The sequence below is a fragment of the Chenopodium quinoa genome, unplaced genomic scaffold (assembly GCF_001683475.1).
Source record: "Chenopodium quinoa cultivar QQ74 unplaced genomic scaffold, ASM168347v1, whole genome shotgun sequence".
Classification (NCBI taxonomy): Eukaryota; Viridiplantae; Streptophyta; class Magnoliopsida; order Caryophyllales; family Amaranthaceae; genus Chenopodium; species Chenopodium quinoa.
Window position 1 is genome coordinate 3,809,321 of NW_018744080.1, and position 27,927 is coordinate 3,837,247.

At 35.3% G+C, this 27,927-nt stretch overlaps 2 protein-coding genes and 2 pseudogenes across 2 annotated transcripts; all 4 read left to right on the top strand.

Moving 5' to 3' along the window:
- The first annotated feature begins 1,609 nt into the window (after window positions 1-1,609).
- LOC110691544 (zeatin O-glucosyltransferase-like) lies at window positions 1,610-3,180 on the top strand. Its single transcript, XM_021868478.1, has one exon. The coding sequence runs from the start codon at window positions 1,654-1,656 to the stop codon at window positions 3,064-3,066; it is 1,413 nt and encodes a 470-aa protein (XP_021724170.1). The 5' UTR covers window positions 1,610-1,653; the 3' UTR covers window positions 3,067-3,180.
- A 4,171-nt stretch (window positions 3,181-7,351) lies between these two features.
- On the top strand, window positions 7,352-8,831 carry LOC110691607 (annotated as a pseudogene).
- A 619-nt stretch (window positions 8,832-9,450) lies between these two features.
- On the top strand, window positions 9,451-11,403 carry LOC110691546 (annotated as a pseudogene).
- A 1,943-nt stretch (window positions 11,404-13,346) lies between these two features.
- Window positions 13,347-15,872, top strand: LOC110691545 (zeatin O-glucosyltransferase-like). The gene has a single exon (XM_021868479.1). It carries the CDS (start codon window positions 14,161-14,163, stop codon window positions 15,577-15,579), a length of 1,419 nt encoding a protein of 472 aa, XP_021724171.1. The 5' UTR covers window positions 13,347-14,160; the 3' UTR covers window positions 15,580-15,872.
- The last annotated feature ends 12,055 nt before the right edge of the window (window positions 15,873-27,927 follow it).

The following is a 27,927-nucleotide window of genomic DNA, read 5'->3' on the forward strand; positions in this document are numbered from 1 at the left end:
CCAAAAGTCAGCACTAACACCTACACCTTAATCATCCCCAAAAGTCAGCACTATTACTAACACCTACCCAAAAACCTGCAACAACATCCAAACCCCCCCCCCCCCACACAACCCCTTCACTTACTTAAACATAAGCACTAGAGTGAAAAAAGCCCAAGAAAAAACCAGAGTAATCATGAGCCTCTTGTCAGTGTTATTCTCCTTCAGCTCGAACATTGTCTCAGTAGTAGCAATGCCCATCTCTTCAACCTCCTCTACCAACTTCTCCTTTTTTGCTTTCAATTTCTTCACTTTATCCCTCATAAGATCCATATCTTGCTTCAACATTTCCACCTGATGCTCAAGCTCGGAAATTGTTTCCTCCTTCTCAACAACAATGTTTTGCAATTCACGTACATCATCAACCTCATCAGCCCATTTGAAGAACCCACATGTCCTCTGTTCCTACAAATTAATTCAATTAAAACCCCTTTCGTACAAAAACGCACAAAAAAAATTAACCTAAAAAATAAAAGACAATTCACACACTTACAGGCCAGTACGAACAGCCATAGAACCGTTTACCCTTCGTAGGACCATCGTAGCGAACAGTCCTCAATGGCGCTAACTCATTGTGGTAGCATACCAGTTTTGCAGGGGAAGAAGAATTTCCCTTCGACCTTGAAGAACCAGAGCCAACTGAAAGATGACTTGCCATTTTTTTGGAAAAAAATTAACGATTTCAATTAGCCTAAAATGGAATTGCAGTAGAAGAAGAAAACAGAAAGGAGGGCAGAGCTTTTAAAGAGGGAGGATACTTGGAAATTAATGGGAGTATTAACTACCCTGCAACGGTATTAAATGGAGGGAAACCGGCTAGATTAAGAAAAGTAGGTATTTTACCTGTTTTAAAAGGTAATGGACCTGTTGGGGAAGGAGGGGTATAAAGGTTGGATTTTTTAGGAATAAACTAAAGGTTGGATTTTTGTAAGGAAAAAGTGCAAAGGTTGGATTTTTCTTTTCCATTTTTCCTTAAAAAAAAGTCACTATATTGAAATAAAAATCATTTTGGTAATATACATGCCTAAGTGGTTATTTTTGTAATGAAATATTTTATATACTGATTAATATGAATAACAAAGGTCACTATGTTAAAATTAGGATAATAGCGTCATATTTCAAGTTCACAATATTATTAAACGTTGTAGTAGTTTTAATAAAGGTTACTTGTTAAAAATAAGGTTACTATGTTAAAAATAATGGTCACTATGTTCAATATAATGTCAGTTACGTGTGTATAGACCTCGAGTCCACAATAATATTATTGTGGACCAGGTCCACGCAAGTCTTTTTGCTCTTTGTCCCAATTTCAAAGTCCTATCAACTAGTGGTGTTTGACAAATGATATACACCATCCGAATCCGGGCCACAAATGACAGGACCAAGAGCAAAATTCTGGCATGTTTAATTTTGTTAGAGATTGTTTAAAATGATCACTAGCATTACAAATGACGCATTTAGTGAGGTCATAAGACAAATATAAAGACTAAGTATTTAAGTTTCTTTGTAAAAACGATGCTTGTATTACTTTATTGTCTATATATATATATATATATATATATATATATATGTAGCATCAATAACTTCATCAAAAGAAAAAAAATTAAGACCAAAATGACAATAAACAACACCCTTAAGAGTAAAGTAGCAGTGGTAATTGTACCACTGCCCGCACAAGGCCATCTCAACCAGCTTCTCCACCTCTCTCATCTCATTGCCGCCTACGGTATACCGGTTCATTATGCCGGCTCCGCCTCCCACAACCGTCAAGTGAAGGTACGATGTAACGGGTGGGAATCAGAAAGCTTAACAAAAATTCAGTTCCATGATTTTGAACTCCCTCCTTATGACTCACCTCCTCCTAATGTCGACCTCATCTCTTTCCCCCATCATCTCCTACCCCTTTTCAAGGCTTCCATGCATCTTCGTCAACCAGTGTCTGTTCTCTTGCAGCAACTCTCGGGAAAGTTTAACCGAGTAATAGTCATTCATGACCTTGTTATGGCTTATGTTGTCCAAGATGTAAAGCTCATTCCGAATGGTGAAACATATAGCTTTAATCCTGTCTCCGCGTTTTACAATTTCTTATATTCATGGATAAGTATACCCGACAAAGAGAAGCCGTTTCAGTTGGATTCAAAAGATATCCCAGAAGGTATCCCCCCTGAAGATGATGGGTTTAGTACACAAGATATGACAGAGTTTTTTCTCAATCAAATGAAATTTCTCGGGTTTGAATCAGGGTGGATTTTTAACACCTCGAGAATTATAGAAGGTAGATATGTTCAGCTATTGGAGAGGTTACCTACAACAAAATCACAAAGAAATTACTTTGCCTTAGGACCTTTTAACCCGGTGAAAATCAAAAGTGAAAGCATGAAAAATAGACACCAATGCCTTAATTGGCTAGATAAACAAGGGAAAGATTCAGTGATATATGTTTCTTTTGGGTCGACAATATCACTGACAGATGATCAGATCACAGAGTTGGCTAACGGGTTGGAAAGATGCGGGGAGAAGTTTATATGGGTGCTTAGAAGAGCGGATCCAAACGACATTTTTACAGAAGCTGATAAAGTAAAAAAGCCTCAACTTCATGCAGATTATGAAGAAAGAGTAAAAGATAGGGGAATAATAGTAAGAGATTGGGCACCACAGCTAGAAATCTTGGCTCATCCATCAGTTGGCGGGTTCATGAGTCATTGTGGATGGAATTCTTGTATGGAAAGTATAAGTATGGGTGTGCCGGTTGTAGCCTGGCCTATGCATTCCGATCAACCAAAGAATGCATTTTTAGTTAGCAATGTACTAAAAATTGGTGTAATGGTAAGAGAATGGGAACATCGTGGTGAGATTGTAAAGTCAATTACAATAGAGAATGCAGTTAAGACACTGATGGCATCACAAGAAGGAAAAGAGATAAAGATGAGAGCTGCAAATATTGGTGAAGCTGTGAGAGGATCAGTTGCTGAAGGTGGTGCTTCCAACTTAGAAAGGGATGCTTTCATTTCCCATATCTCTAGATAGTCCTACCTTGTAGTAGCCTTGTTTCCATTGCACATTTTCTTTTTTCAATTCAGTAGTCCTTGTTTTTACAGTATTGTTACATTCCAAATAAATGGTTTAAACAAATTGTTGCAAGGATGTTTCTGGATCTCATAACTAGCTTGTAAAAAAAAATGAACATCTGACATTTTTTATTATAAGGAATGGACAATGAGACTATTAATTCTACAAAAAGGAACCGTTTTAGAAAACATATACTACCTCCCTCTCTTATTAAGAAAAGTTTCAAAAAATAATACAAATATTTGGCCCGTTCTTTCTTAATAATACAACCTTTGGGTTATATACAATCTTTGGAGAGTGTTCATTTAAACAGGCAAACCAGATTGGAAACAAATTTACCATAACACGTGTCGTCATGTAATTGGTTACCATGACACGTGTCGTTATAAAACGATGATAACTTGTATAAGCAGGTTACCAATTGATTTATTTTAGCCTGTTTAAAATGAACACCCCCTAAAGATTGTAATATTAATGTATAATCCAACGTTTATATTATTAAAAAGAACGGGCCAAAAGTTGTATTCCCTCCGTCCCATAATATAGTTCTTGTTTTCCTATTTTAAAGAACCAAAATGATGTTTCTTTCCATTTATGAATAATATGTAAAGACTATTACATCCTCAATTTAATAACTTTAGTCATTCTACTTCCTACATTACTCTTGAATTTTGCACATGTCTGGTACTTTTCTCAACTTTCTCTCTCTAACTTTTGTGTATAATTGTACTTTTCACTTTTATTAATATACTTCATCCACTTTCTCCTCTTATTTCTTAAATACTGTGTAAAAAATACAATCGAGAACTATATTTTGGGATGGAGGGAGTATTATGTTTTGCAATATTTCGTTCTGAAAATTTTATATCTCACAAATAATACCCTTTGGACACATATGGGGACATACTTGTAGTTTTGAAGACAATCCATGTGATAGAAGAAGTAGCATTTTCAAGTTTTCATCAAATAGAAACAATACCACATAAAATGGTAGGGCAGTAAAGTAGGAATGATCACTAACCTCTCGAGGCTCTCGTGGTGTATAATTGGGGGGCAAAAATTTCTACTAGCTGACAAGTTACAGGGTTATAAAACATGTCTAATCTTTTTCAACAGTGTAAAAATCATCATCCTTGCCTAGTCCTACGGGCAAGTCCCAAACCATCTCAATTTCATACCACCAGATGACATTAATCTATAAAGAACCGCACAATTTTATACCACCAGATGACATTAATCTATAAGAACCGCACAATTTTACAGAGTAACATAGTCAGTTAACTTATATGATATGTGATACTTGGTATATCTTATCATTACTTCATAATTCACTACACTTACCAATTACCAATTTACCAGCAGAGTTAATGTGTTATAAGCAGACCTATAATTTTCCAAGGTTCTACGAGTATATTGTTTTTTTTTTTTTTTTTTTAGTGCAACCACTACAAAAATTTGGCCTTTTAGCAACAGGTGAAATCCGTTGCTAATTGCTAAAAATCCGTCGCTGGACATAGCTAGCTACGGATTTATCAATGGAATCACTCCGTTGGTAAAAACCTTGTCGCTAAATGAATTTAGAGACGGAAAAAAAAAAAACTGTCGCTGGACTTAGCAACGGAAAAAAAAATCCAAAAATAAATCCGTCGTTGGATTTAGCAACGGAAAAATAAATCTGTCGCTAAAAAATCCGTTGCTAGATTAAAAATCCAAAAATTTGGGTCGACCTCACTCGGCTTTCCATGTAACGCTCCTTGAATCTCAAGGTCGCAATATTACTGTTAGTAGGAGTCGAACCCATGACCTCAATGTCAAATATTGATACTCTTACCAACTATACCAAATATTATTTGTTTACTTTTACGCACATAATTGATAATAAATGAAAGAAATATTAGAGACGGAATTTAAAATCCATCTCTAGTTTAGAGATGAATTTAACTTACATAATTCGTCTCTAATGTAATATTTTAAATAATTAGTTTAAAAAATTATCTAGAGACGGAATAAAAAATCCGTTGCTCATATTAGCAACGGAAAAAAAAATTCCGTCTCTAACTTAGCAATGGAAAAAAAAATCCGTTGCTAACTTAGCAACGGAAAAAAAATCCGTCTCTAACTTAGCAATGGAAAAAAAAATCCGTTGCTAACTTAGCAACGGAAAAAAAATCCGTCTCTAAATTTAGCAACGGAAAAAAATCCGTTGCTAGATTCATCAACGGAAAAAAAAATCCGTTGCTAATTTAGCAACGGAAAAAAAATCCGTTTCTAATTTAGAGACGGATTTTCAATTCCGTTGCTAATTTAGCGACGGAATTTTTAATTCCGTTTCTAAATTAGAAACGGATTTTTAAATTCCGTCTCTAAATTAATTTAGAGACAGATTTTTTGATTCCGTCTCTAATTTAGAAACGGATAAAATTCCGTCGCTAGAATTCCGTTTCTATATGGACATTTTTTTGTAGTGAATCTACGAGTATATTCGTAGTATTGTGTTACTCTGTGTTCAACATGGTTTCTTCCATCTATCAAAACTTACTCGCTTTATATAACTGATAAACTCTTATAATAGTCTAATTCACGAAAGCTGTAACAAGGCCTAACAAGCAATTTTGACTTCTTACAACAATAAACAGGTCATAAGCTGTACCTGAACACAACTGTGAAATTTTTGTTACAAGGTACAGAAAACTTTCTGCAACACATACGAGCAAACTTGGCTACTGTATAAAAACCATAAGGTATGAAACAATTGAATGGTACGGAGTATGAGTTAGGATACACTGATATTTTACCTCTTTTCTGGCTGTATGGCAGTGTATGCGGTCTACCCTTAGCATTCTTTACATCCACAATATTTTGTTTTTCGAGCTAAACAACCTATAAGATTGTAAAGGACTATATCAGCAAAATTCTGTAAAAATATTTACTATCTTAGAGGTCGAGGACTGTTGAGCATGTTGGTCTAGCACCAAACATACTTGGGATGGTTATTCAATTTTAAGAAATCATAGGTGGTAGACATTGTTAGTTCAACTAGTAGAGCTCATAAACTTAACATACATGGAGTGATTGCGATATGCTACCTTTGTACCGCCTTCTTGTTAATCTTGGCATGTAAAAAAAAAAAAGTAGAAATCAGAGGCCTAAAATTAAAATGTGACATACAAAAGCTGAATAATTATGGGAAAAATAGTTATAAAAAAAGTGTACAGATAGTAAAAGATTTATGGTCAATATAACAGAGATAATTACGTAATTAGAAAATGTGAGACACTAATCACAAAAGGGGTGTGAAAATCTTTGCACGAGTTAGTAATAGGAAAACATTTAATAGGCATTTCAAAATAGCATAAAGGAAGAAAAATATTAAATTTAAGTCCTGGTTTGAATATACTTTTTCTCGTTTGTTTTTAATCACGATGAATTCTTGTTTGAGAAGCTATAAACTTATTGCAATATTAGTTTATTTTGAGCATAATCTATCTCTCTCCTTATCACATACTCCGTAGTTGGATTCATGACATAATAAAAACAAATAAAACATAGTTTTGGAAGGAGGAAACAGACAGATTTGAGCAAGCAGGCTTCACTTTTTTTTTTTCTTTTTTTTTTGTTGTTGTTGAAGAAAGCAGACTACTTAGTAAAGATAAGTTTTTTTTTCTTTTTATTTTTTGAGGTCAGTAAAGAAAAGAATTAAACACGGGTATATACGAGTAGTAAATTCCACAATAATCAACGTCGGTATTTGCAAGTCAGACACTTTGAGAGTGAGGAGGGAAGGATAAGGAATCTTCATCCTCAAAATGCCTCTAGTAGGGATTGAACCCCCAACTTCAAGGTTGGATGGTACAATCTTTCCCACTAGATAAGCTTAGCTTGATAAATATTATTCTGATCTGAATAGTTCATATTAATATTGACTTGTCAAATATGCAATTTTTATAATTTTTTTAGTTACAAAAATAAAGATATTCAATGAAAATTAAACCTAAATAAGAAAATCTATATAGTTTAATTTGATCTGAATTAATTTGATACAAACTTAAATAGTTTTTTGAGGCAAACTTAAATAGTAGTTAAATTGATCATAGCTTATAAACACATTTGTAATTATCATAATTTTATACTCTGAATCCAAAGTAGCAACAATACATAGTAATAGTTATAAATCAAACGTAATACTCATCTTCGACAATATGAATCTACATACCTCCCTGCCAAGTTCCCACCCCAACTAACAATGGAAGGCCAGACTTGCTATAAAGACTCCCAAGTGGCAGTTCTGATGGTGCCGCATTTCCGGCACAAGGCCACCTTAATCAACTCCTGCATCTCTCAAATCTCATTACTTCTTATGGATTACCTGTACACTATGCTGGATCCTCGGTCCACAATCGCCAGGCCAAACTCCGTCTCCATGGCTGGGACGCGGAAAGTTTGAGTAAAATCCATTTCCATGACTTCAATCTCCCTCCTTACAGCTCCCCTCCTCCAAAACCAGACCCTACTGTCCATTTCCCTACACACCTTCTACCGCTTTTCGTTGCTTCTGAGCATCTCCGTGAACCTATTTCCCTACTCCTACAGCAACTGTCAAGCAAGTTCAGGAGAGTGATCGTGATTCATGACTGCCTAATGGCTTCTGTGGTACAAGATGTGAAAGATATCCCAAATGCTGAAGCATATGCATTTATTCCCATCTCTGCATTTACATGTTTCTTCAATTCTTGGGACAAACTGCCACAGAAACCTTTTACATTGGATTTAGATGTACCAAAAGGCATCCAATCCACGGAAGGGTCTTTAACGCCCAGGGTTACAAGCTTTATAGTCAATCAACGAGATCATTTGGGGTTTGAGTCTGGAACGCTTTACAACACATCAAGGGTGATAGAGGGTGAATATATTGAGCTACTAATGAAGCTGCCAAGAAAAGCTGATATGAAACACTTTGCAGTTGGACCTATGAATCCAGTGGAAACAGAAAGCAAAAATGAGAAGCGTAGACATATATGCCTGGAATGGCTTGACGAACAAGAGAAAGATTCAGTGATATATATCTCTTTTGGATCTACAACCTCAATGACAGATGAACAGATCACAGAGTTGGCGTTGGGATTGGAAAGAAGCGGCCAAAAGTTTATATGGGTGCTTAGAAAGGCTGATACTAGAGACATTTTTACATTTGATGAGGTAAGCGAAAGAATGCCTCAGCTGCCTGAAGGGTATGAAGAAAGAATGAAACAAAATGGAATTGTGGTAAGAGACTGGGCACCCCAATTACAGATACTAGCACATCCATCTATAGGTGGGTTCATGAGTCACTGTGGGTGGAACTCATGCATGGAGAGCATCAGCATGGGAGTGCCAATGGCAGCATGGCCTATGCATTCCGACCAACCAAGGAATGCTGTTTTGGTGACAGAGGTTCTAAGAATGGGTACTCAAGTGAGGGATTGGGCACACCACACTGAACTGGTGACATCAACTACTGTAGAGAATGCTTTAAGAAAATTGATGGCATCAGAAGATGGGGAGGAGATGCGGAAAAGGGCAGCAGAGCTAGGTGAAGCTATTCGAGCATCAGTTATCAAAGGAGGCACTTTTAGCTTAGAAATGGATTCTTTTATTTCTCATGTAACCAGATAATAAAAATCTGTTAGTGTAATGCAGGGCCAAAATTATCAAACAAAGGAATAGAGATTGACTCGAGTCCAGAAGGCTCTTCAACAAAATTATGCTCTATCTTATCTTAGTTACAGAAACTTACCATTTAAACATTACTGTTAGTGAATCTCTTGTTCAAAAAACTCACATGAACCTGTGCTTTATAATAAGCAGGCACTAAGCTTGTCTATATCCTACTACTGTAATCTCTGTGTTTGGCATTGTAAATTCCTACTAAAACTTATAAGCATAATCACCTGCCTCTAGATCACGACTATACTCTAAGAATAATCAGAAAGCACACTTGTATTAAGAGTTCTTACAAACAGAAGCAGGTAGTAAAAAGAGTTTCAAACTTCAAACTTACAAAATTAAACTTTTTTCAAAAACTAAACGAGAAGAATTTATAGATCCAAAAAAAAAAAAAAAAAAAAAAAAAAAAAAAAATGGTTTACGAATACTTAAAAAAATAAGTACACCCTATTAAAAAAAAATAAATAAATAAAACAACAACAACATACTGCTTGAACAAATTTCAACTTAGATGTACAAGAAGCAAAATGGCCCGCAGCTAATACCCCTTTTTGTCATGTATGACTTAACATGAATAAAAAGATTACAACATTTTAAAAATAGAAAACTTCAGTCTGCAAACGTAGAAAAACCACATATCAGCAGACAATGTCACAAATAAAATGTTATAAAATCCAATCTTAACATGAATCTTACTGATAGGGGCCATGACGCAGCCACTGATGTAAGAACTGAGGCAACATAAGCTCCTCCTAAAATAACATTAAACAAATTTTGCTTTGTGTGTACGACAAGTAACCATAATTTAATAGAGTTTTTTTCTATTTATCAAGAGTAGTATAAAAATCACAATTCTTCCTATATTCTACCCCAAAACTTGACCCCAAATGGAAGACCAAAATTGCAGTAAAATAGGCAACCAAGATGAAGTAAAACACCCTCAAGTGGCTGTGGTGATGGTACCATTTCCAGCCCAAGGCCATTTGAACCAGCTCCTCCATCTCTCTCACCTGTAACCTCCTACGGATTACCAGTTCATTATGCTGGATCTGCCAGCCACAACCACCAAGTGAAGCTCTGACTCCATGGTCGGGACTCTGAAACTTTAAGTAAGATCCACTTCCATGACTTCCATCTCCCTCTTCATAGTTCACCCCCTCCTAATCCCGACCCCTCTATCCTTTTCCCCACTAACCTTGAACCACTATTCGATGCTTCTACACATCTACGTCAACCCGTTTCCCAACTCTTACAAGAACTCTCCACAAAGTTCAAGAAAATCATCATCATTTTTGATAGTCTAATGACTTCAGTGATCCAAGATGTAAAATCCAAGATGTCTTCTTTCCTGTCTCTGCCTTTATCATGTTCCTAAATATCTGGGAAGAAATACCTGAAAAGCCTTTTCAGCTAGATTTTGATGTCCCAGAATGCATTCCCTCAAATGAAGGGTGCTTGACACCAAAGGTTTTTAATTTCATAGTCAGCCAACAACTTTTGGGGTTTGAGGCAGGAATACTATACAACACATCAAGGCTGATAGAAGGTAGATTTGTTCAACTATTGGAGATGCTATCAATAAACCCTGAAACAAAGCACTTTTCTGTTGGACCTTTGAAAAGGAAGGTGAAAATGATAGCCATATATGCCTACAATGGCTAAACAAACAAAAGGCAGGTTCAGGAATATACGTCTCTTTTGGATCAACAACCTCGATGACTGATGAGCAAATCACGGAGTTGGCAATAGGATTGGAAAGAAGTGGAAAAAAGTTTATATGGGTACTTAGAAGAGCTGATACAACTGATGTATTTTCCAGCAATGAAGTAAAAACTCCTTTGCTACCGGAAGGGTATGAAGAGAGACTGCAAAATAGGGGTATGGTGGTAAGAGACTGGGCACCCCAAATGCAAATTCTAGCACATCCATCAATAGGTGGTTTCATGAGTCACTGTGGGTGGAACTCATGCATGGAGAGCATCAGCATGGGTGTGCCAATGACAGCTTGGCCCATGCATTCTGATCAACCCGGGAATGCCACTTTAGTGACAGAAGTGCTAAAAATTGGTACACTGGTGAGGGATTGGACTCACCATGCTGACCTAGTAACGTCAGCTACTATAGAGGATGCATTGAACAGATTGATGACATCATAGGAAGGAAAGGAGATGCGAAAAAAGGCTGCAGAATTGGGTGAAGCTGTCCGAGCATCAGTTGCTGAGGGTGGTGCTTCTCGGGTAGAAATGGATTCTTTCATTAGTCATATCACCAGGTGATGATATGCAGATATCTCTCTTAAAAAGTGGCCCTTTCACCAAGAATCTCAGTTGCTTTGGGTCTAGAAGGGTCAACATCCAGTTGTGTGGTGTCTTAAACTATTTTCACAGTCACATGTTCTGCTTCTCTATTATCAAATTATTTTCATCAGTTTATTTATTTATTTATTTATTTATTTGAAAGACTGATGCGTTCAGATTATCATAGTATGCAAACATTATTAAGTTTTCCAATGGTTGTTATTTCAATAATCACAATTGTGCTCAAAATACTATTGACTCACCATTAATGATACTAATCAGCTATTTCTCTTTTCTCTGAGAACTTTTATCCATTTTTCAGAGCTTCCAATCCCTTCCATACATAATTTGCAAGCCTGTTTATCAGCTCTTGCAGCACCTCTCGCCTATGTATCAGAAAATAATTGCCATTAATAACAATGTATATGATTCTGTAGACCAAGATGTAAAGTTTATCCACAATTACTGAACTCTACAGTTTAGTTCCCATTTCTGACCTTACCCTTTTCTTGACTTTTGTGGCATAGTATAGCATTCCTTGGCAATGTCCTAATTCCCTTTGAACATGTAAAACCTTACTAGTTAGAGCACACGAAAGCATTAAGGAAGCACAATACTCCCTCCGTCCCTTGTTTTTGCCCCATATAGAATTATAGATGAAGTTGCTTTTTTAAGATTTTGTTGGAAAGAGTTGATGAGAGAAAAAAAAAATGGTGGGACCAAAAGTAGTTGGTGTTAAGAGTAAAGTAGTGGTCCTATATAGCATTTATGGAATTGGGCAAATTTAAAGGGACGGACTAAAAAGGAAATTGGGGCAAACATTAGGGGGTATAAATTAGTAAACATAAAGAGTATAAATATTAAATAAATAAATAAAAAGAAAAGGAAAATGAGAAGATCCATTTTTTATTTTATTTAATCATGCTTATATGTTGCAAATAAAAAAAATAATAACTAAATCTAATTTAAACAGAAGTACAGAACATACTTCTTGAAACAGGAACAGCTTAGACGTGCAGGAAGAAGAATGGCCCTCAGCAAATGCCTTTTGATCATCTATGAATTACTACGATAATAAGTACAGGATATAAGGATTGGCACTTTTCTACAATGATTAGAGAAGCATAAGACAACTTCAACCTACCCTAGATAACTCACATATCAGCAGACAGTGTAGGGTTGCCAAAAAAAATCAATATAATGGAGAGAATGCAGAAAAGGGAAGCAGAGCTAGGTGAAGCTATCCGAGCATCAATTATCAAAGGAGGCACTTCTCGCTTAGAAATTAGAATTGGATTCATTCATTTCTCATGTGACCAGATAATAAAAAATATGTCAGAGTAACACAGGACAAGAATAAAAGCCGAGCCAAATCTTATTCATGTAAAACCTGCTTGATTTAGATCGGGAAAATCGTACGCTTTTATGAAAGCATGTGCTATGGCTCAAATCCGTAGTCAATGCGATTTCCGATAGGAGCAGTTGACAATTGAATCCAAATTTCCCCATTATTTTCGTATCCGTAATAGTGCGAAAAGAAGTCCCGGCTCCAAGTTGTTCAAGACAAGAATAGTAGAATAGTGGCGTTGAGTTTCGCGACCCTTTGCCTTAGGATTAGTCAGTTCTATTTCTCGATGGGGGCAGGGCAGGGATATAACTCAGCGGTAGAGTGTCACCTTGACGTGGTGGAAGTCATCAGTTCGAGCCTGATTATCCCTAAACCCAATGTGAGTTTTTCTATGTTGACTTGCCCCCCGCCGTGATTGAATGAGAATGAATAAGAGGCTCAGCAATAATGATATCCCCCAACATACCAAAGCTGGCGGTCACCCCACCAGTAGTAGGAGATGTAAGGATTGATACATAAAATAACTTTTTATTTGATTGATAATCATATAAAACAGACGAGATTTTCGCCATTTGCATTAAGCTCAAGCTTCCTTCTTGCATGCGTGCCCCCCCGGAAGCACATACTATAATAAGGGGGATTAATTTATTGGCAGCATACTCAATCAATCGGGTGATCTTTTCCCCTACTACGGATCCCATACTGCCTCCCATAAACTGAAAATCCATAACACCAATTGCTACAGGAATACCGTTTAGTTGACCTATACCTGGATTGATGTTAGTCCAATTTATGCTCTTTCTTATGCTAATTTCACAAATTCGCCATTTACATATAACTGTTACTCTGTTAGTCCATACTCACATGGATCTGTTGTCCATAATAACTTAATAAGTAAACGTCTAGCTTCTCTATGGTTCCTTAATCCTACTAATCTACTATTGTGATCTGCTTTGTGTTTGGAGTTGTAATCTCCATGTAATAAACCTTATAAGCATAGTCACCTGCCTCTAGATCATGACTAGACTCAGAAAAATCAAAAAAAGGTGGTAAAAGGCTCACACCAGGTTAATTGAGAATATATCAATCAAGCAACCTTGACGGCTTGACTTAAGGGGTTCTTCCTAACAGAAAGCAGGTTCCAATAATAGTTACAAACTTTCGAACTTATAAATTTAACTTCAAATAAAAAAAAAAGTGTCACAAATAAAAAATTCAAGTAAACCCTATTTAAACGAAACTAAATACTTGAATAACTCGATAAACTACAGCTTTAGATGTGCCAGAAGCAGAATGACCCCTTAACTAATGCCCTTTGGTAATGTATGCATACTATGGCACTAAACATAGATACAAAGATTGACACTTAAAAAAATAATGAGAAGTGTACGACAACTTCAACCTGCAAACATAGAAAAACACATATCAGCCTATAAATGTTATAAAATCTAATCATAAAATCCGTCTAACTCCAAGGGGCCATGACAACATCAATGAGGTAAGAATTGAGGCAACAGTAAGTATTTTTTTTATTTTTCTTTTATTGACAATAGCTAAGAGGGAGCAACAATTTGCCGCTAATTAATATTAAACAAAACTGAGCGTATGACAAGTAACCATAATTTAATAAAGGTTTTTTGTATCTATCATGAGTAGTATAAAATCATAATTCTTCCTATACTCAACCTCAAAACTTAACCCCTAATGGAAGACCAAAATTGCAGTAAAGTAGGCAAGCAAAATGAAGTACAACACCATCAAGTGGCTGTGGTGATGGTACCCTTTCCAGCCCAAGGCCTTTTGAACCAGCTCCTCCATCTCTCTCATCTCATAACCTCCTATGGATTACCAGTTCATTATGCTGGATCTGCCAGCCACAACCACCAAGCGAAGCTCCGACTCCATGGTTGGGACTCTGAAACTTCAAGTAAAATCCATTTCCATGACTTCAAAATCCCTCCTCATAGCTTGTCCCCTCCCAATCCCAACCCCTCCACCTTTTTCCCTACAAACCTTGAACCACTATTTGATGCTTCTACGCATCTCCGTCAGCCCATTTCCCAACTCTTACAAGAACTCTCTACAAAGTTAAGGAGAATCATCATCATTTTTGATAATCTAATGACTTCCGTGATTCAAGATGTAAGAGGCATCCCAAATGCTGAATCATATGCCTTCCATCCCACCTCTGCCTTTACCAAGTTCTTAAATGTGTGGGAAATATTACCTAAAAAACCTTTTCAGCTAGATTTTGATGTCCCAAAATGCATTCCTTCAAATGAAGGGTGCTTGACGACAAAGGTTATCAACTTCTTGGTCAAACAACATCAACTTTTGGGGTTTGAGGCTGGAACACTTTGCAACACATCAAGGCTGATAGAAGGTAGATATGTCCAACTATTGGAGAACCTTTCAATAAATCCTGAGATGAAGTACTTTGCTGTTGGACCTTTGAATCCAGTGGAAATGGAAAGCAAAAATGATAGACATATATGCTTACAATGGCTTAACGAACAAGAGGCAAGTTCGGTGATATATGTCTCTTTTGGATCAACAACCTCAATGACTGATGAGCAAATCATGGAGTTGGCGCTGGGTTTGGAAAGAAGTGGACAAAAGTTCATATGGGTACTTAGAAGAGCCGATAAAGCTGATGTATATTCCAAAAGTGATTTGAGAAATCCTCTGCTACCCGAAGGGTATGAAGAGAGACTGAAAAATAAGGGAATGGTGGTAAGAGACTGGGCACCCCAACTGCAAATTCTAGCACATCCATCCATAGGTGGTTTCATGAGTCACTGCGGGTGGAACTCATGCATGGAGAGCATCAGCATGGGTGTGCCAATGGCAGCTTGGCCCATGCATTCCGATCAACCCAGGAATGCCACTTTGGTGACAGAAGTGCTAAGAATTGGTACACTGGTGAGGGATTGGGCTCACCGTGCTGACCTAGTGACCTCAGCTACTATAGAGAATGCATTGAGAAGATTGATGGCATCAGAGGAAGGAAAGGAGATGCAAAAAAGGGCTGCAGAACTGGGTGATGCTGTCCGAACATCAGTTGCTGAAGGTGGTACCTCTAGTGTAGAAATGGATTCTTTCATTATGCACGTCACAAGATGATGACCTGCGACCATTTCACGAGAATCTCAATTTTCTTTGAATCCAGAAGGCTCAATATCCCAAGTTGTGTAGTGCTATTTTGACATTTTCACACAGTTAATGTACTGTATTTTTGTCTGCATTCAACATTGTTAATTTTGTGTAATAAAAAGCATGTTCAACACTGCTTCTAAGCATGTAATGAAACAAAATTGTAGTCATCTTGTTCTAGATCACAAGATTCACAACAATACCAATGGAATTATCTCACTAAGAAAAGTTAACAAGAAATGAAATAGCTCAAGTAGAGGATACATCAAGTGAAATTGAATTCTCACAAACAGAAAGCAGTATTAGTTTAAATCAAAGTTCACTAGGAGGGATAAATGGTTTTCAATCTACTGAACTCTATTACTTTATAAGCAAGCTTACTGAAGTCTGATGATTCCACTTCATTGTCACAAAATTAACTAACCTTCAAATTAACTTATTTCAGAGAGATGAACAATAGCAAAACGAAATGTTTCCTTATCTCTGCCTTAAAATTTATCGTTACAGTCAAGTAAAAAGCTTTATAAGTTATGGCCTTAAAACATAAGTACAATAGAAATACAAGAATAAATCTAAACAAAGGGGTATAAAAGATACGGGTTTTTAACATGTTTTTTGACATCAAGCAACAAAAATAAGTATAATAAGATAACAAACAGATTAGAATACCACAAGCATATAAAAACACAGAAAAAACTTCAAAATCGGATTTCAGAGTAGCCAGTAGGTGAAGTTATACTACTTCCAAAGGATTTTAATCTAATTTCAAACCTCAAGCACTTCCTTAAGTTCTTAAGATGTTAAATTGGTATAGAGTTACAGCTAGAGTTTAAATTCACTCATCAAGAAGTAGGAACTGTAAACAAACTTATAGGACAGAAGAAGCATACACATTTTATGATTGTTCCAAATGCCCCGAAGTAGAGACGACGTCGTTGATACTTGGAATCTTCATTATCTTCCCCTCAATTACCAATGCCAATACCTCAATTTAGGTGTAGACACTCGACACTTCATTTTGAACCAAATTCGTAAAATATCCGACTTGACAATTGGCACCTGTATGATCAAGTTTATCAAGTATCATGTTAACTTTCCAAGAGACAAGATTCACACTCAGGCTCAAAATCAAAACACATTGTGCTCTTAAGAATTACAGTTTAAAACCCTCACAAATATGAGAAAATTAGCAATAATCATTTTAATATGAGTACTTCAAATTAAAGCCAAAATAAACAAAATTCATGCCCAAAATGACAATTTCTCTCATTTTTATAACCCTAAGTAAAAAAAAATAGATAATTAACTAAAAAATCTCAACTTCTCAAGAGTAGTACACTTATGATCTTCTTCTAAAAAAATAAATAAATAAATAAAAAGAAAAAAATAGCATTTATGATCAATTCACTAATCCGAGATGCAAACACTCGATTAAACAAGAAAATTGCTCAAAATACTGTGAATATGTGACAGATTCAGTGAAATAAAAGCTAAATTACTCAAATTGAAGACACATAAATGATGAAAATCAAAATTTAGCGGAAATTCTTCAAATTGGAATTGGAAAGAATCCACTGAATTAAACGAGTGTAGATTGTAGAAGCAGATGTCTGAAATGCAGGTAGCAGATATCGAATGGATAATTGTTGATGAAGGATGATGAATACAGATTAACTACAACAGCTTCTTTAAATGTCTAGCATTGAAATGGTGAATTGGAATGGTGAGTATTGTTGCGCCAAAAGTAAACATGAATTGATTTGTTTAAATACTTGTACTTCAAAAACAGAGGAACGGGAAAAATTCGAGGAAAGATTAAATACGGTCCCTAAACTATCGTATTTGTGTCGTTTTAGTCCCTCTAAACTATTTTGTGCCCTTTTAGTCTCTCAACCACCTTCTTTGGTGTTTGTCAGTCAAAAGTTTAGGGACCTAGTCTAGTCAGTAAAAGTTGAAGGACCATGACTCGTTTTTTTTTTTATTTTTGTTTTGTTTTTTTCTTGAGAATTTATTAAAATATGAATCTTTTAATTATTTGTTTAAAAATTAATAATAAAAAACAAGCCACCCTTAAAAAAGCCCAGCCGCCCTCCCCTTACTCATGTCGGAAGCCGCCGGCGACGGCGACCACACCTACTCCCTTTCCCCCACCTACCAGCCACACCCACCACACGCACCACCAGCACCATAAAAATTCAACAAACTCCACTAATCAATCGATCATACAAATCAAAACCCTTAATTTATCACAAAATCATGAATTCAACCCAAACTATTCAACAAATTGGGCAAAATCATACCATTTTTTCGCCAATTTTGCAAGCCACCACAAATCATAATTAAAAAGTCATTTTTCGCCAAAATCATACCACCAGCAACACTACCCAAATAATTTTTTTTTTTTTAAAAAAAAAAAAAAAAAAAAAATCTCCACCCTAACCCTAAACCCGCCTAAGCCTACACTCTACAGCCACCACAAACCCAGCCTAAGCCACGCACCACCACCAGCACCACACGAACCACCACCAGCACCATCACACGCGCATAGCCACACCCACCACACGCACCATTAGCACCGTCACTACCCAAAAAATTAAAAAAAAAAAAAAAAAAAAAATCCTCAACGTACCTTATGAAATCTTCAATGTTTGGTTTATATGGTTAAATTCGACCATGAAAACCCCAGGTCTGGAGTTTTCATGGTCGAATTCGACCTAAAAAATCATTAATTGATAGTGGTCGAATCCGATCAAAAGCCCTGGGGATGGATGGCGCTGGACTTCAAAAACCAAGGAGAGAGAATGAGAAGGGAGGAGGGAGGCGAAGATGAGAGAGACCGAAGGGGGGAGGCGGAGATCAGAGAGAAAGAAACTGAGGAGATGGAGAGGAGAGAGAATGAGAAGAGGGTAGGGGTGAGCAAACCGGGTACCCGGTCAAAATTTTAGGATCCGGACTTGGAATTGGTTGGAACCGGTCCTAAAATTCGGATCTGGAATTGGTATTGGTTCAACCGGGTCCTAAAATTTAGGAACTGGTATTGGAACCATCGAGTACCGGTTCCGGGTACCCACTTATGTATGTAATTGTTAAAATATAATACAAATTATAATGCTTATTTTAGTTAGGTTCATTTTTAGCGTTTAATACTTATATTTATCAGTGGGTTTCTGGTGCGGCTGGCCGCACCATGCGGCAGGTTGCCAAATCAGCAAATGACAAAGTAACCCCCAGAAAAAGTAACCCCAAGACAAAAATAACCCCTTACTGACTTAGTAACCCTTGACCAAGTAACCCCTGACTGACCTAGTAACCCCAAGTAACCCCTAACCGACCTGGTAACCCTCGACCTAGTAACCCCAAGTAACCCCTAACCGACCTAGTAACCCCCGACCTAGTAACCCCTAACCGACCCAGTAACCCCTAACCAACCCAGTAACCCCCGACCTAGTAACCTCCGACCTAGTAACCCCTAACCGACCTAGTAACCCCCGACCTAGTAACCCCAAGTAACCCCTAACCGACCTAGTAACCCTTGACCTAATAACCCCCTAATAATCCCAAGTAACCTGACATGGTAAAGTCGTATCCCCTAATCAAAAGTAAATACCTAAGTCCTCTAACTAAAGTAGATAGGGAAGTAGGGTCGAACTCCACAGGGAAACAAGTCTTTTTACTCCTAATTAATTATTATAATCTAAATTATCTAAGTAACCAATATTTTTGGGAATAAATTCTATACTACGAAGAATAAGTTTAGGGAGGAAAACAATAATAAGAAGGTTTAGGGTCACAGGTTCACCAATAATTAATATTCCGGGATAAAACATAATAATTAGTAATCAACATTGCACAAAATAACTTGATTAACAGGCTCTCGTAATTTATTAATCAACATAAATCTAACAGGCTCTCGCAATTTACTAGATCTAAGTTCCTATTAAAAATAGCCTTTAATATTAAATTAACATCCGCTCGATTCATCAATTCAATATTACTAAACATTCACAATCAAATTACATCTGCTCGATTCATAATCTAACATTTCAATAAGAAATTATCATGCAATACCAATAATCAATAATAACAAATTATCCCTTCATATTAATTATGGATCCCCACAAACCCTAAAAAGGAAACAACTCACACATAATTAATATAAAGAGAATTATAGTATAAAATTAATAAGGAAACAAAATAATAAAATCTTGATATGAAAAGAAAACTAAACTAAACTAAAGAAAAAGAAAACTAAAAAGTAAAAACTACCTTCTAAAGCTACGTACTCCATCCTTTTATAAGGATTTAAGAATCTTATCTTAATTATAAGCTTAGGAAAAACTAATCCTAACTAAAAGATAACTAACCAAAAATAAATCCTAGGATTCCTACCAAAAGTCTGACAAGAAAACTAGAATATCTTAGAAATCCTAATCTAACAAATTAATCACCGTCTAACAAACTAAAGCTACTACTCCTCTGGTCAGTGAAAACCGAGTAAGCAAGCCCAATAATTTACAGGCCCACTAAGTGATTGATGCTGAAGATGTCCGGACAACTGGGCTAGCTCGTCTAATCGGGCCCGGTCAACTAGTGCTGTGAGTTGAGCTTTGTGGCTTCTTTTGTTGCCCATTTCTTCTCCTGTTTGGTCCGTAATTTGTGTGGAAAATTTTAGACCTCTTTATATATCGAGCCTAATCACCGGATTAAATTCCTTTAACTCGGTTTTGGGTTTCATATGAACGGTCATAAATACGATCAAACTCTAATGACTTTGTAGTGGCTCAATAAGCTCGGGAATTGACATTAATCTGCAAATTCCTACAAAAATAATACCAACTCTACAAAACACTAGAAAACGTATATTAGTAATAAAAATAGCTCCGTAGAGCTCAAATAAGTACAAATATGACCATGGGACGGTGAATAAAATATATATAAAATAGACTGATCATAACACCTAACCGACCTAGTAACCCCTGTCTGTCGTCCTAGTAATCCGAAGTAACCCCGAACCGACCTAGTAACCCCCAACTTAGTAACCCCTGACCGCCGACCTAGTAACCCCTAACCGGACCACCTAGTAACCTCTGACCGGATCTAGTAACCCCTTACCCACCACCAACAAAAAAATACCACCAACAACCACCACCAACGAACCACTACCAACCTAAACGCCTTGCCACTAGCCCCTAACCCACAAACAAACCCCTGATCCAACCAAACCATTAAAAAAAGGCTAAAAAGGCCAAATTCAACCATGAAAATTCTAGATCTAGAGTTTTCATGGCTGAATTTGGCCTTAAAAACCTTGAATTTGTTTTCCGGCGACGGACCAAACCACCACTACCCTCCCAGCGATACCACTACTTCCGACGAATGAACCACCGACGAACGAACCATGAAGACGACGATTGCGAAATTTGTGTTACGTTCTCTGAGAAAATGAGATGAAGACTCTAGCTTGAAGAAGAAGAAGAAGAAGAAAAGAGGAGAGAGGAGAGAGGAGAGAGGAGAGAGAAAAAGAATTTTAAAAAAAAATAAATAAATTTGTGGCTAGCCACACGGTGTGGCCAGCCACTTATGAAACTTTGTATATATTTATATATGCATCAAGCTATTTGTATTTATGTTAGGTATTAATAATACTTTTTTAATTTACAAAGTAGAAACATTCAACATATTTTTATTATTTAAAATTTATTTAGTTTAGCATATATTAGGTAACCGGGTACCCAACCGGTTCCGGTTCCAAAAAGTTGAGAATTGGAATTGGAATTGGTTATAACCGGATCCTTAATTTATTACTCGGAATTGGAACCACCGGGTCCAATTCCGATTCCAGACCCGCCGGTTCCTAACTGGTTCCGGTTCCAATTCCGGGTACCCGGAATTTTTGCTCACCCCTAGAAGAGGAGGCTGGGTTTTAAAATAATAATTAAAAGATTTATTTTTTAATAAATTTTTAAGAAAAAAAAATGAGTCATGGTCCTTAAACTCTTGCTTAGTCATCAAAGTCCCTCAACTTTTGGCTGACAAACACCAAAGAAGGTGGTTGGGGGACTAAAAGGGCACAAAATAGTTTAGAGGGACTAAAATGACACAAATACGATAGTTTAGGGACCGTATTTAGTCTTTACTCGGAAAAATTCGAGTATATAGTTATATACAGGGGAGTAGGGGACTACATAAAGGCTACACATACACTATACACTTGGAGTGTGTCAACCTATTGATAGGTGGTTAATTTGGGGACCAAAATAAAAATTTCAGATTATATTTTCAAATTTAAATGAAAATTTTAAGGTTCGTTTGGCATTGCTGTGGTTTTCTGTTTTTTGGTTTTTTGTTTTCTAAAAGTATATGATATGAGTTCCATAATGAATAAAAAATTATATAAACTTATTAAAATCATGATAATTTTGAAAACTGACAACAGAAAAGTGGAAACACCTTTTTCTTGTTTCCTGTTTTTGGTTTTTGGTTTTCAAAAAACAGGAAACTGAAAATCAAAACTGATGTTAAACAAACCCTTAGTTTGAATTTCAAATTCTATTTCTATTTTCAAGATATACTCGTAATTAATGGTTCCAAATTCTCAACTACCCCCTTCTCTCTCATGTCATTTTTTCTGTAATTTTTTTTGCTTCCATTTTTGTTCTCACTTCTCTCTCTTCTGTTCATCATGTTCTACTTAGTTTCTATTTTTTTTAACAGAATTTTTATGTAATTGCTTAATGAAATCTATTTTCTAAGTTTGTTTCAATAAAATAAATTGAATTTAGAAATGCTTAAACAAACTAATCTATTTTACAGATTTCTTTATGTTCTTGTTTAACATGTAAATTATTTATTATATACTTTCTCCATCTTTTGCTTAAAAATTTGTTTCTTTTTACAAAGATTCTATTGAATATGCAATGTTTTGACCAACAAAATTGTTTTATAAAATTTTCTTTTGTTTAGATTTGTACGAATCTTATGTTCGAAACTAGAAAAAATAAAAATAATTTAATTTTTCCAGATTGTCTTAAATTTTTGCTTTCATGTTGTTGATTTCTAATAAGTTTTTTATTTTAATGTTTTTTTTTTCATTAAGCAATTTGTTTTTAGACAAATATAAATATATTGTCATCCTAACAATGTAAATTAAAATCGATTATAATTTTTGATTCTTCACAAAGACAACACATGAAGCTCCTTGATTTATCATAATAATAGATTAGTAAGAAATTAAACTTCTAGTTTAGAGTTAAACATTAAGCTTTTTAATCCATGAAACGTTTAAGTCCATTATTATATGATAATTAAAATTGAAATTAAAACATAAAATGGGCAATAAATTTCAAGTATATTATTAACGAAACGATTGTAAATTTGTATTTTTTTAGTAACAATATTTATTTGAATAATATTCGAACTTATATTATAGTTTGCAAATAAGAGTGATATATACTATAATTATTTGAGGCATTAATTTGTTAACATGGTGAATATCCCGCAATCTTAGTTACAACTGCAACATTCAAAATAAGTTCCATGTATTCAAGTCTCGAGTTTGAATCTTATATGTTTACAAGTGCCACTTTATTGATTTGTTTAGTAATAGTATATATTTGAATAGTATTCCCTTTATTTGTTTAGTAAATATAGACATTATACAATTGAACACAATAGGAGAATATATAGGTGTAATTATAAAACAAAGATAAGGGTATGTTCTATTCACCTTATTTTCACTTATTTCAGGTGTAATAAGTTCAGATAAGTTCAGTTAAGTTCAGATAAATTCATATTAGATTTAATAAGTTATAATAAGGGTTATCTAAGTACAAATTACAACTAAAATAAGTTTTAATAAGGTTCAGGTAAGTTTAGATAAGTTCAGATCAGTGAAAATCAAGTGAATAAAACGCACCCTCAGTTAGAGAGCTTTTATATAAAAATAAAGTATAAAAAAAATATAAGTTTTATTGTGAATATTTTATTTGAAACTTTCTATTTATTGTATTTTATTTCACATAATGCCATATTTATTAGTAACCTATATCTATTTTATGAATTTGATATTTTATTATTTTTAACCCTTCACTATTTGATTTTAATCCTTCACTTTAATCCTTCACTATTTAATACGTAAAAAAACAATTCAAAATTAATAATTGGCTTGGTGTGCCTTATATTTATCAATTATACTACCTCAGATTTTTTTTTAGTTGCTACTTTGGGGTATTATTTGAGAGATTCTAAAGTTGCAACTAAAAAAAATCGGATATAATATTATATTTTAATGATGGAATGAGACCATTACTAGTAGTTGATGTAATAAAAATATATAATAATAAAAAAAATAATAATAAAAAGTAGTATTATTTCTCCTTACAAAAAGTAAACAAAGTATTGAAAATTAGAAGTTTTATTATAGATATGATTTAAAAAATTTAATTTTTTTTTGAGGAAATTTAAAACTTTTACTTAATTTGCATTTGTATTATATCTTTTGAAAAAAAGGATAATAAAACGAAAAATAGTTAGAGATTTTTTTTACATAAAACAAAGTATAAAAATATAAGTTTTATTGTGAATGCGTTATTTAATTGGTGCTTGAATCAATATTGAGTATTTCAGCGGCTACTTCTTACTTTGAAAATATTTAGTTTTGCGTAATTCAACTTTTGATTAAACAATGGATCGAATAATTAGTTTTTATATATTACAAGATTAATTAAAGTGTCTAATAATAATCTATTATCTAATATTAATATTAAGGAATGAGATCATACTAGCAATGCTAACAAAGATATATAGCTTGAAAATATTTAGTTTTGCATATATAATTTAACTTTTTGGTAAAACAATTGATCGAATAATTAGTTTGTATATATTACAAGATTAATTGAAGTGTCTAATAATAATCAATTATCTAATGTTAATATTAAAGAATACGATCATATTAGTATTGCTAACAAAGATGTAAAAAGAAGGATTATAGAGCAAAGATTAGTTAGAAATTTTCCCACCAGAAGTAACAAAGTATAATATTTTTTTTTTTACAATTTTATTATAAACATGTTACAAACTTTAAATTCTTTTTTTATTTATTCGTAACCGATTACTATATTTTATGTATACTCCAATAGTTATTATTTTAACCCTCCACTATTTAATTTTAACCATTAACTTTATTTTTTTTTTTTTTTTTAAAAAAACCCTTTACTATTTGATTTTAGCCCTCCAACTTATAAGAGTTATTCCATACTTTGTATATATATTTTTGCATAAATACATTACTTTGTTACTAATTTAAATTGGTGGTTAGTTAGTTACTAATTTAGATACAATAAATACTTCGGAGTCGGGGAAAAACTTTTTTTGACACTAGGAGTCGGGGAAAAAACTTGCGTGAACCTAGTTTATTCACAATATTATTGTGGACTTGAGAGATCAATGTCTTAACATTTAAATTGTAAGGAAAAAATAGTTTAGGATACAAAAATAATGGTTTTGTCACTACATTTTTTCTTTGAGGGATTGTTACTACATTAATATCAAGCTTATTAATATATTATAAACTTAAAAAGGTAATAAGACCAACTAAAACTCAGAATGTGTCCTTGTCATGATACTAAAATAATTTATTCGTTACTAACTTAACATTAATCTTATTAAAACCAACTAGAACTCAATACACGTTCTTATCAAGTTTCTCTGTCATCAAATAATGTTTTGTATAATTCCAGAAGTTTGTCAAAAATAAATTAGTAGATTCAAATAACAAAACAAAACTAATAAATTAAGTGGAATATATATTTAACGATTATAGTTGAACTAATTAGAGGTTACCACACTTTGGTGATAAATAACAATTCAAGTTATGTACTATTGAATATTTTCTTTAGAAATGAACAAACAGGACTGAAAATTAGTTTAATTCGGGTATGGAGTGTATTAGTTTAATATGAGTATGAAGTACTCAAAATACTATCGATCTTTAGAGCATTTAAAAAAAAAAAAATATTGCCAGAAAATTTCTCCCTATTAATGGCTTCCATGTTGAAGTTGTCTTCTCCGGCCAATTATATTAATATATGGAATAGCCTTTTGGTTTTCAATTGAAAAGAAGTGGGTTAGTGGAGGGTAGTTATTTCCACAATTAATGCATGTTTAGCACTAAAAAATTAGTGAAACGCTAAACATCGCCCGCAATTTACCATATAAAGCCCACAAATATGTTATGATTTGACCATTATGCCCTTTTGCTAAAATTGAGATAATCTCGGTGTAAAAAATGTGGAGTCGTACTGGCTCGCCGGGGGAGACCGGATGGCAGGCCGGAGATGCGGGGGACGCCGGAGGTACGTCGTCGTCGACGGAAAACGAGGTAAGTGACCGCTAAAATTCACGGATTACCGTCGTAGTGGCTCCGGCGCCTAGGGTGGACGCCCAAACCGTAGCCTGGACGTCCAAGCCGGACGCCAGAACCACCAGAGTGGCGTCCAGGCTAGACGCCCAAACCACCAGAGTGGCGTCCAGCCCAGACGCCCAGACCACCAGACTGGCGTCCTGGGCAGACGCCACTCCACTGGGTGAGGCGGCCCTGCCAGGCGCCAGTCCAGTGGCTGTGGCAGCCCTGGCAGACGCCACCTTTAATAATTAATTTTTATTTTTTCCTTTTTGATTTTGTTGTTGTTTTTTATTTAATTTTTTTGTGAAAATAAAAAATCGAAAATGATTTTTTAAAAAAATTCGAAATGGGTTTTTTGTAAATTAAATTTGAAAATTCGAAATAGGTTTTTTTAAAATTAAATTTGAAAATTCGAAATGGTATATTTTTAAATTTAGTTTGAAAATTCGAATTGGGTTTTTATAAAAATTAAGTTTGATTATATATAATTATGTTTTTTTTGTGTTAATTATGTGGAAATATAGAAATTAAATGTATTATCCGTTAAATGTATTTATTGTAATATATAATTGATGCAGGAAAATGGTGGTGACGGAAATGATTATAGTGAGATATTTGGACATGATGGTCCATTCGAAGAAGCTCAACAGGCGATTGATTGGGCAAAACAGGTTGCAATTGCAGCTGGATTTTGCTTGGTAGTAGCAACTCATAAATCTCAACGGGATGGTAGAATGGATCGCATTTTGAGATGTGACCGTTATCGCAAAAGAGAAGAAAGAGATTTTCGTACAGCCACTCGGTTTGACACAAAGCGGAAAGGTTGTGGGTGTGAGTTCAGAGTAAAGGTTCGACAACTACGGAGTCGTGACGGTTGGGAAGTGATAGGTTACTCTAAATGGGGGTATCACAACCATGAGATGATAGTATATGAAGAGGGTCATCGACAACTGAGCGGCTTAAGTCCTGCTGCGAAACTAGTTGTGAAAGAAATGAGTGATGCTCAAGTGAAGCCTGCTAAAATATTAGCATCTGTGTTAGAGAAATTTCCAGAAGACCATCCAAACCGAAGACACATCTACAACGTCAGACAGCAACTCAGGTTTGAACGGTCAGAGGGAAGGAACCCTATACAGCAGCTGCTACACCAGGCACAATCACGTGGTTACCTGTTCTGGTTTGATTCTGATGAAGATACAGCGGAGGTGACTCATCTGTTCCTTTTGCATCCTGATTGTGCTGATATGATCAAGTCTTGGCCATTTGTGATTTTGATCGACTCAACGTACAAGACAAACAAGTACAAGTTCCCTCTAGTTGAGATGGTTGGGATGGCTCCAACGAACCAGAACTTTCTTATTGGTCATGCAATCATCAGGGATGAGACGGCTCCAAGTTATTATTGGGTGTTGGAGAAGCTGAGAAACTACATCGGGCCTAATGTTCATCCAACAGCCATCGTCAGCGACTGTGAGGGAGGTCTCTTTGCCCCCATAGCAGAGCTGTTTCCCGAATCGAACCACTTATTGTGCACATGGCACATCAACAACTGCGTGAAAGTGAAAGCCTACAACCTTTTCAAGAAGAATTTGGAAATGGCAGAGAGATTGGTGAATGGTAAGTGGCGGAAGATCCTACAGGCTACCACAGAGGAAGCGTATGAGCGAGCATTGGCTAACTTCAGGGATTCGTACCAGTGGTGTCCGGCACTGGTGGACTATGTGATGCATCAATGGGTCCCTCACAGGGAAAAGTTTGTCAAATATTGGACAAACCAGGTACTTCATTTTGGGAACACTACAACATGTAGAGTTGAGAGCGCTCATAGAGCTACCAAGGACTGGATTGATTCATCGACCGCTGCTTTGGATACACTGTTCGCTAGACTGAACAAGTCAATTGAAACTCAGAAGAAC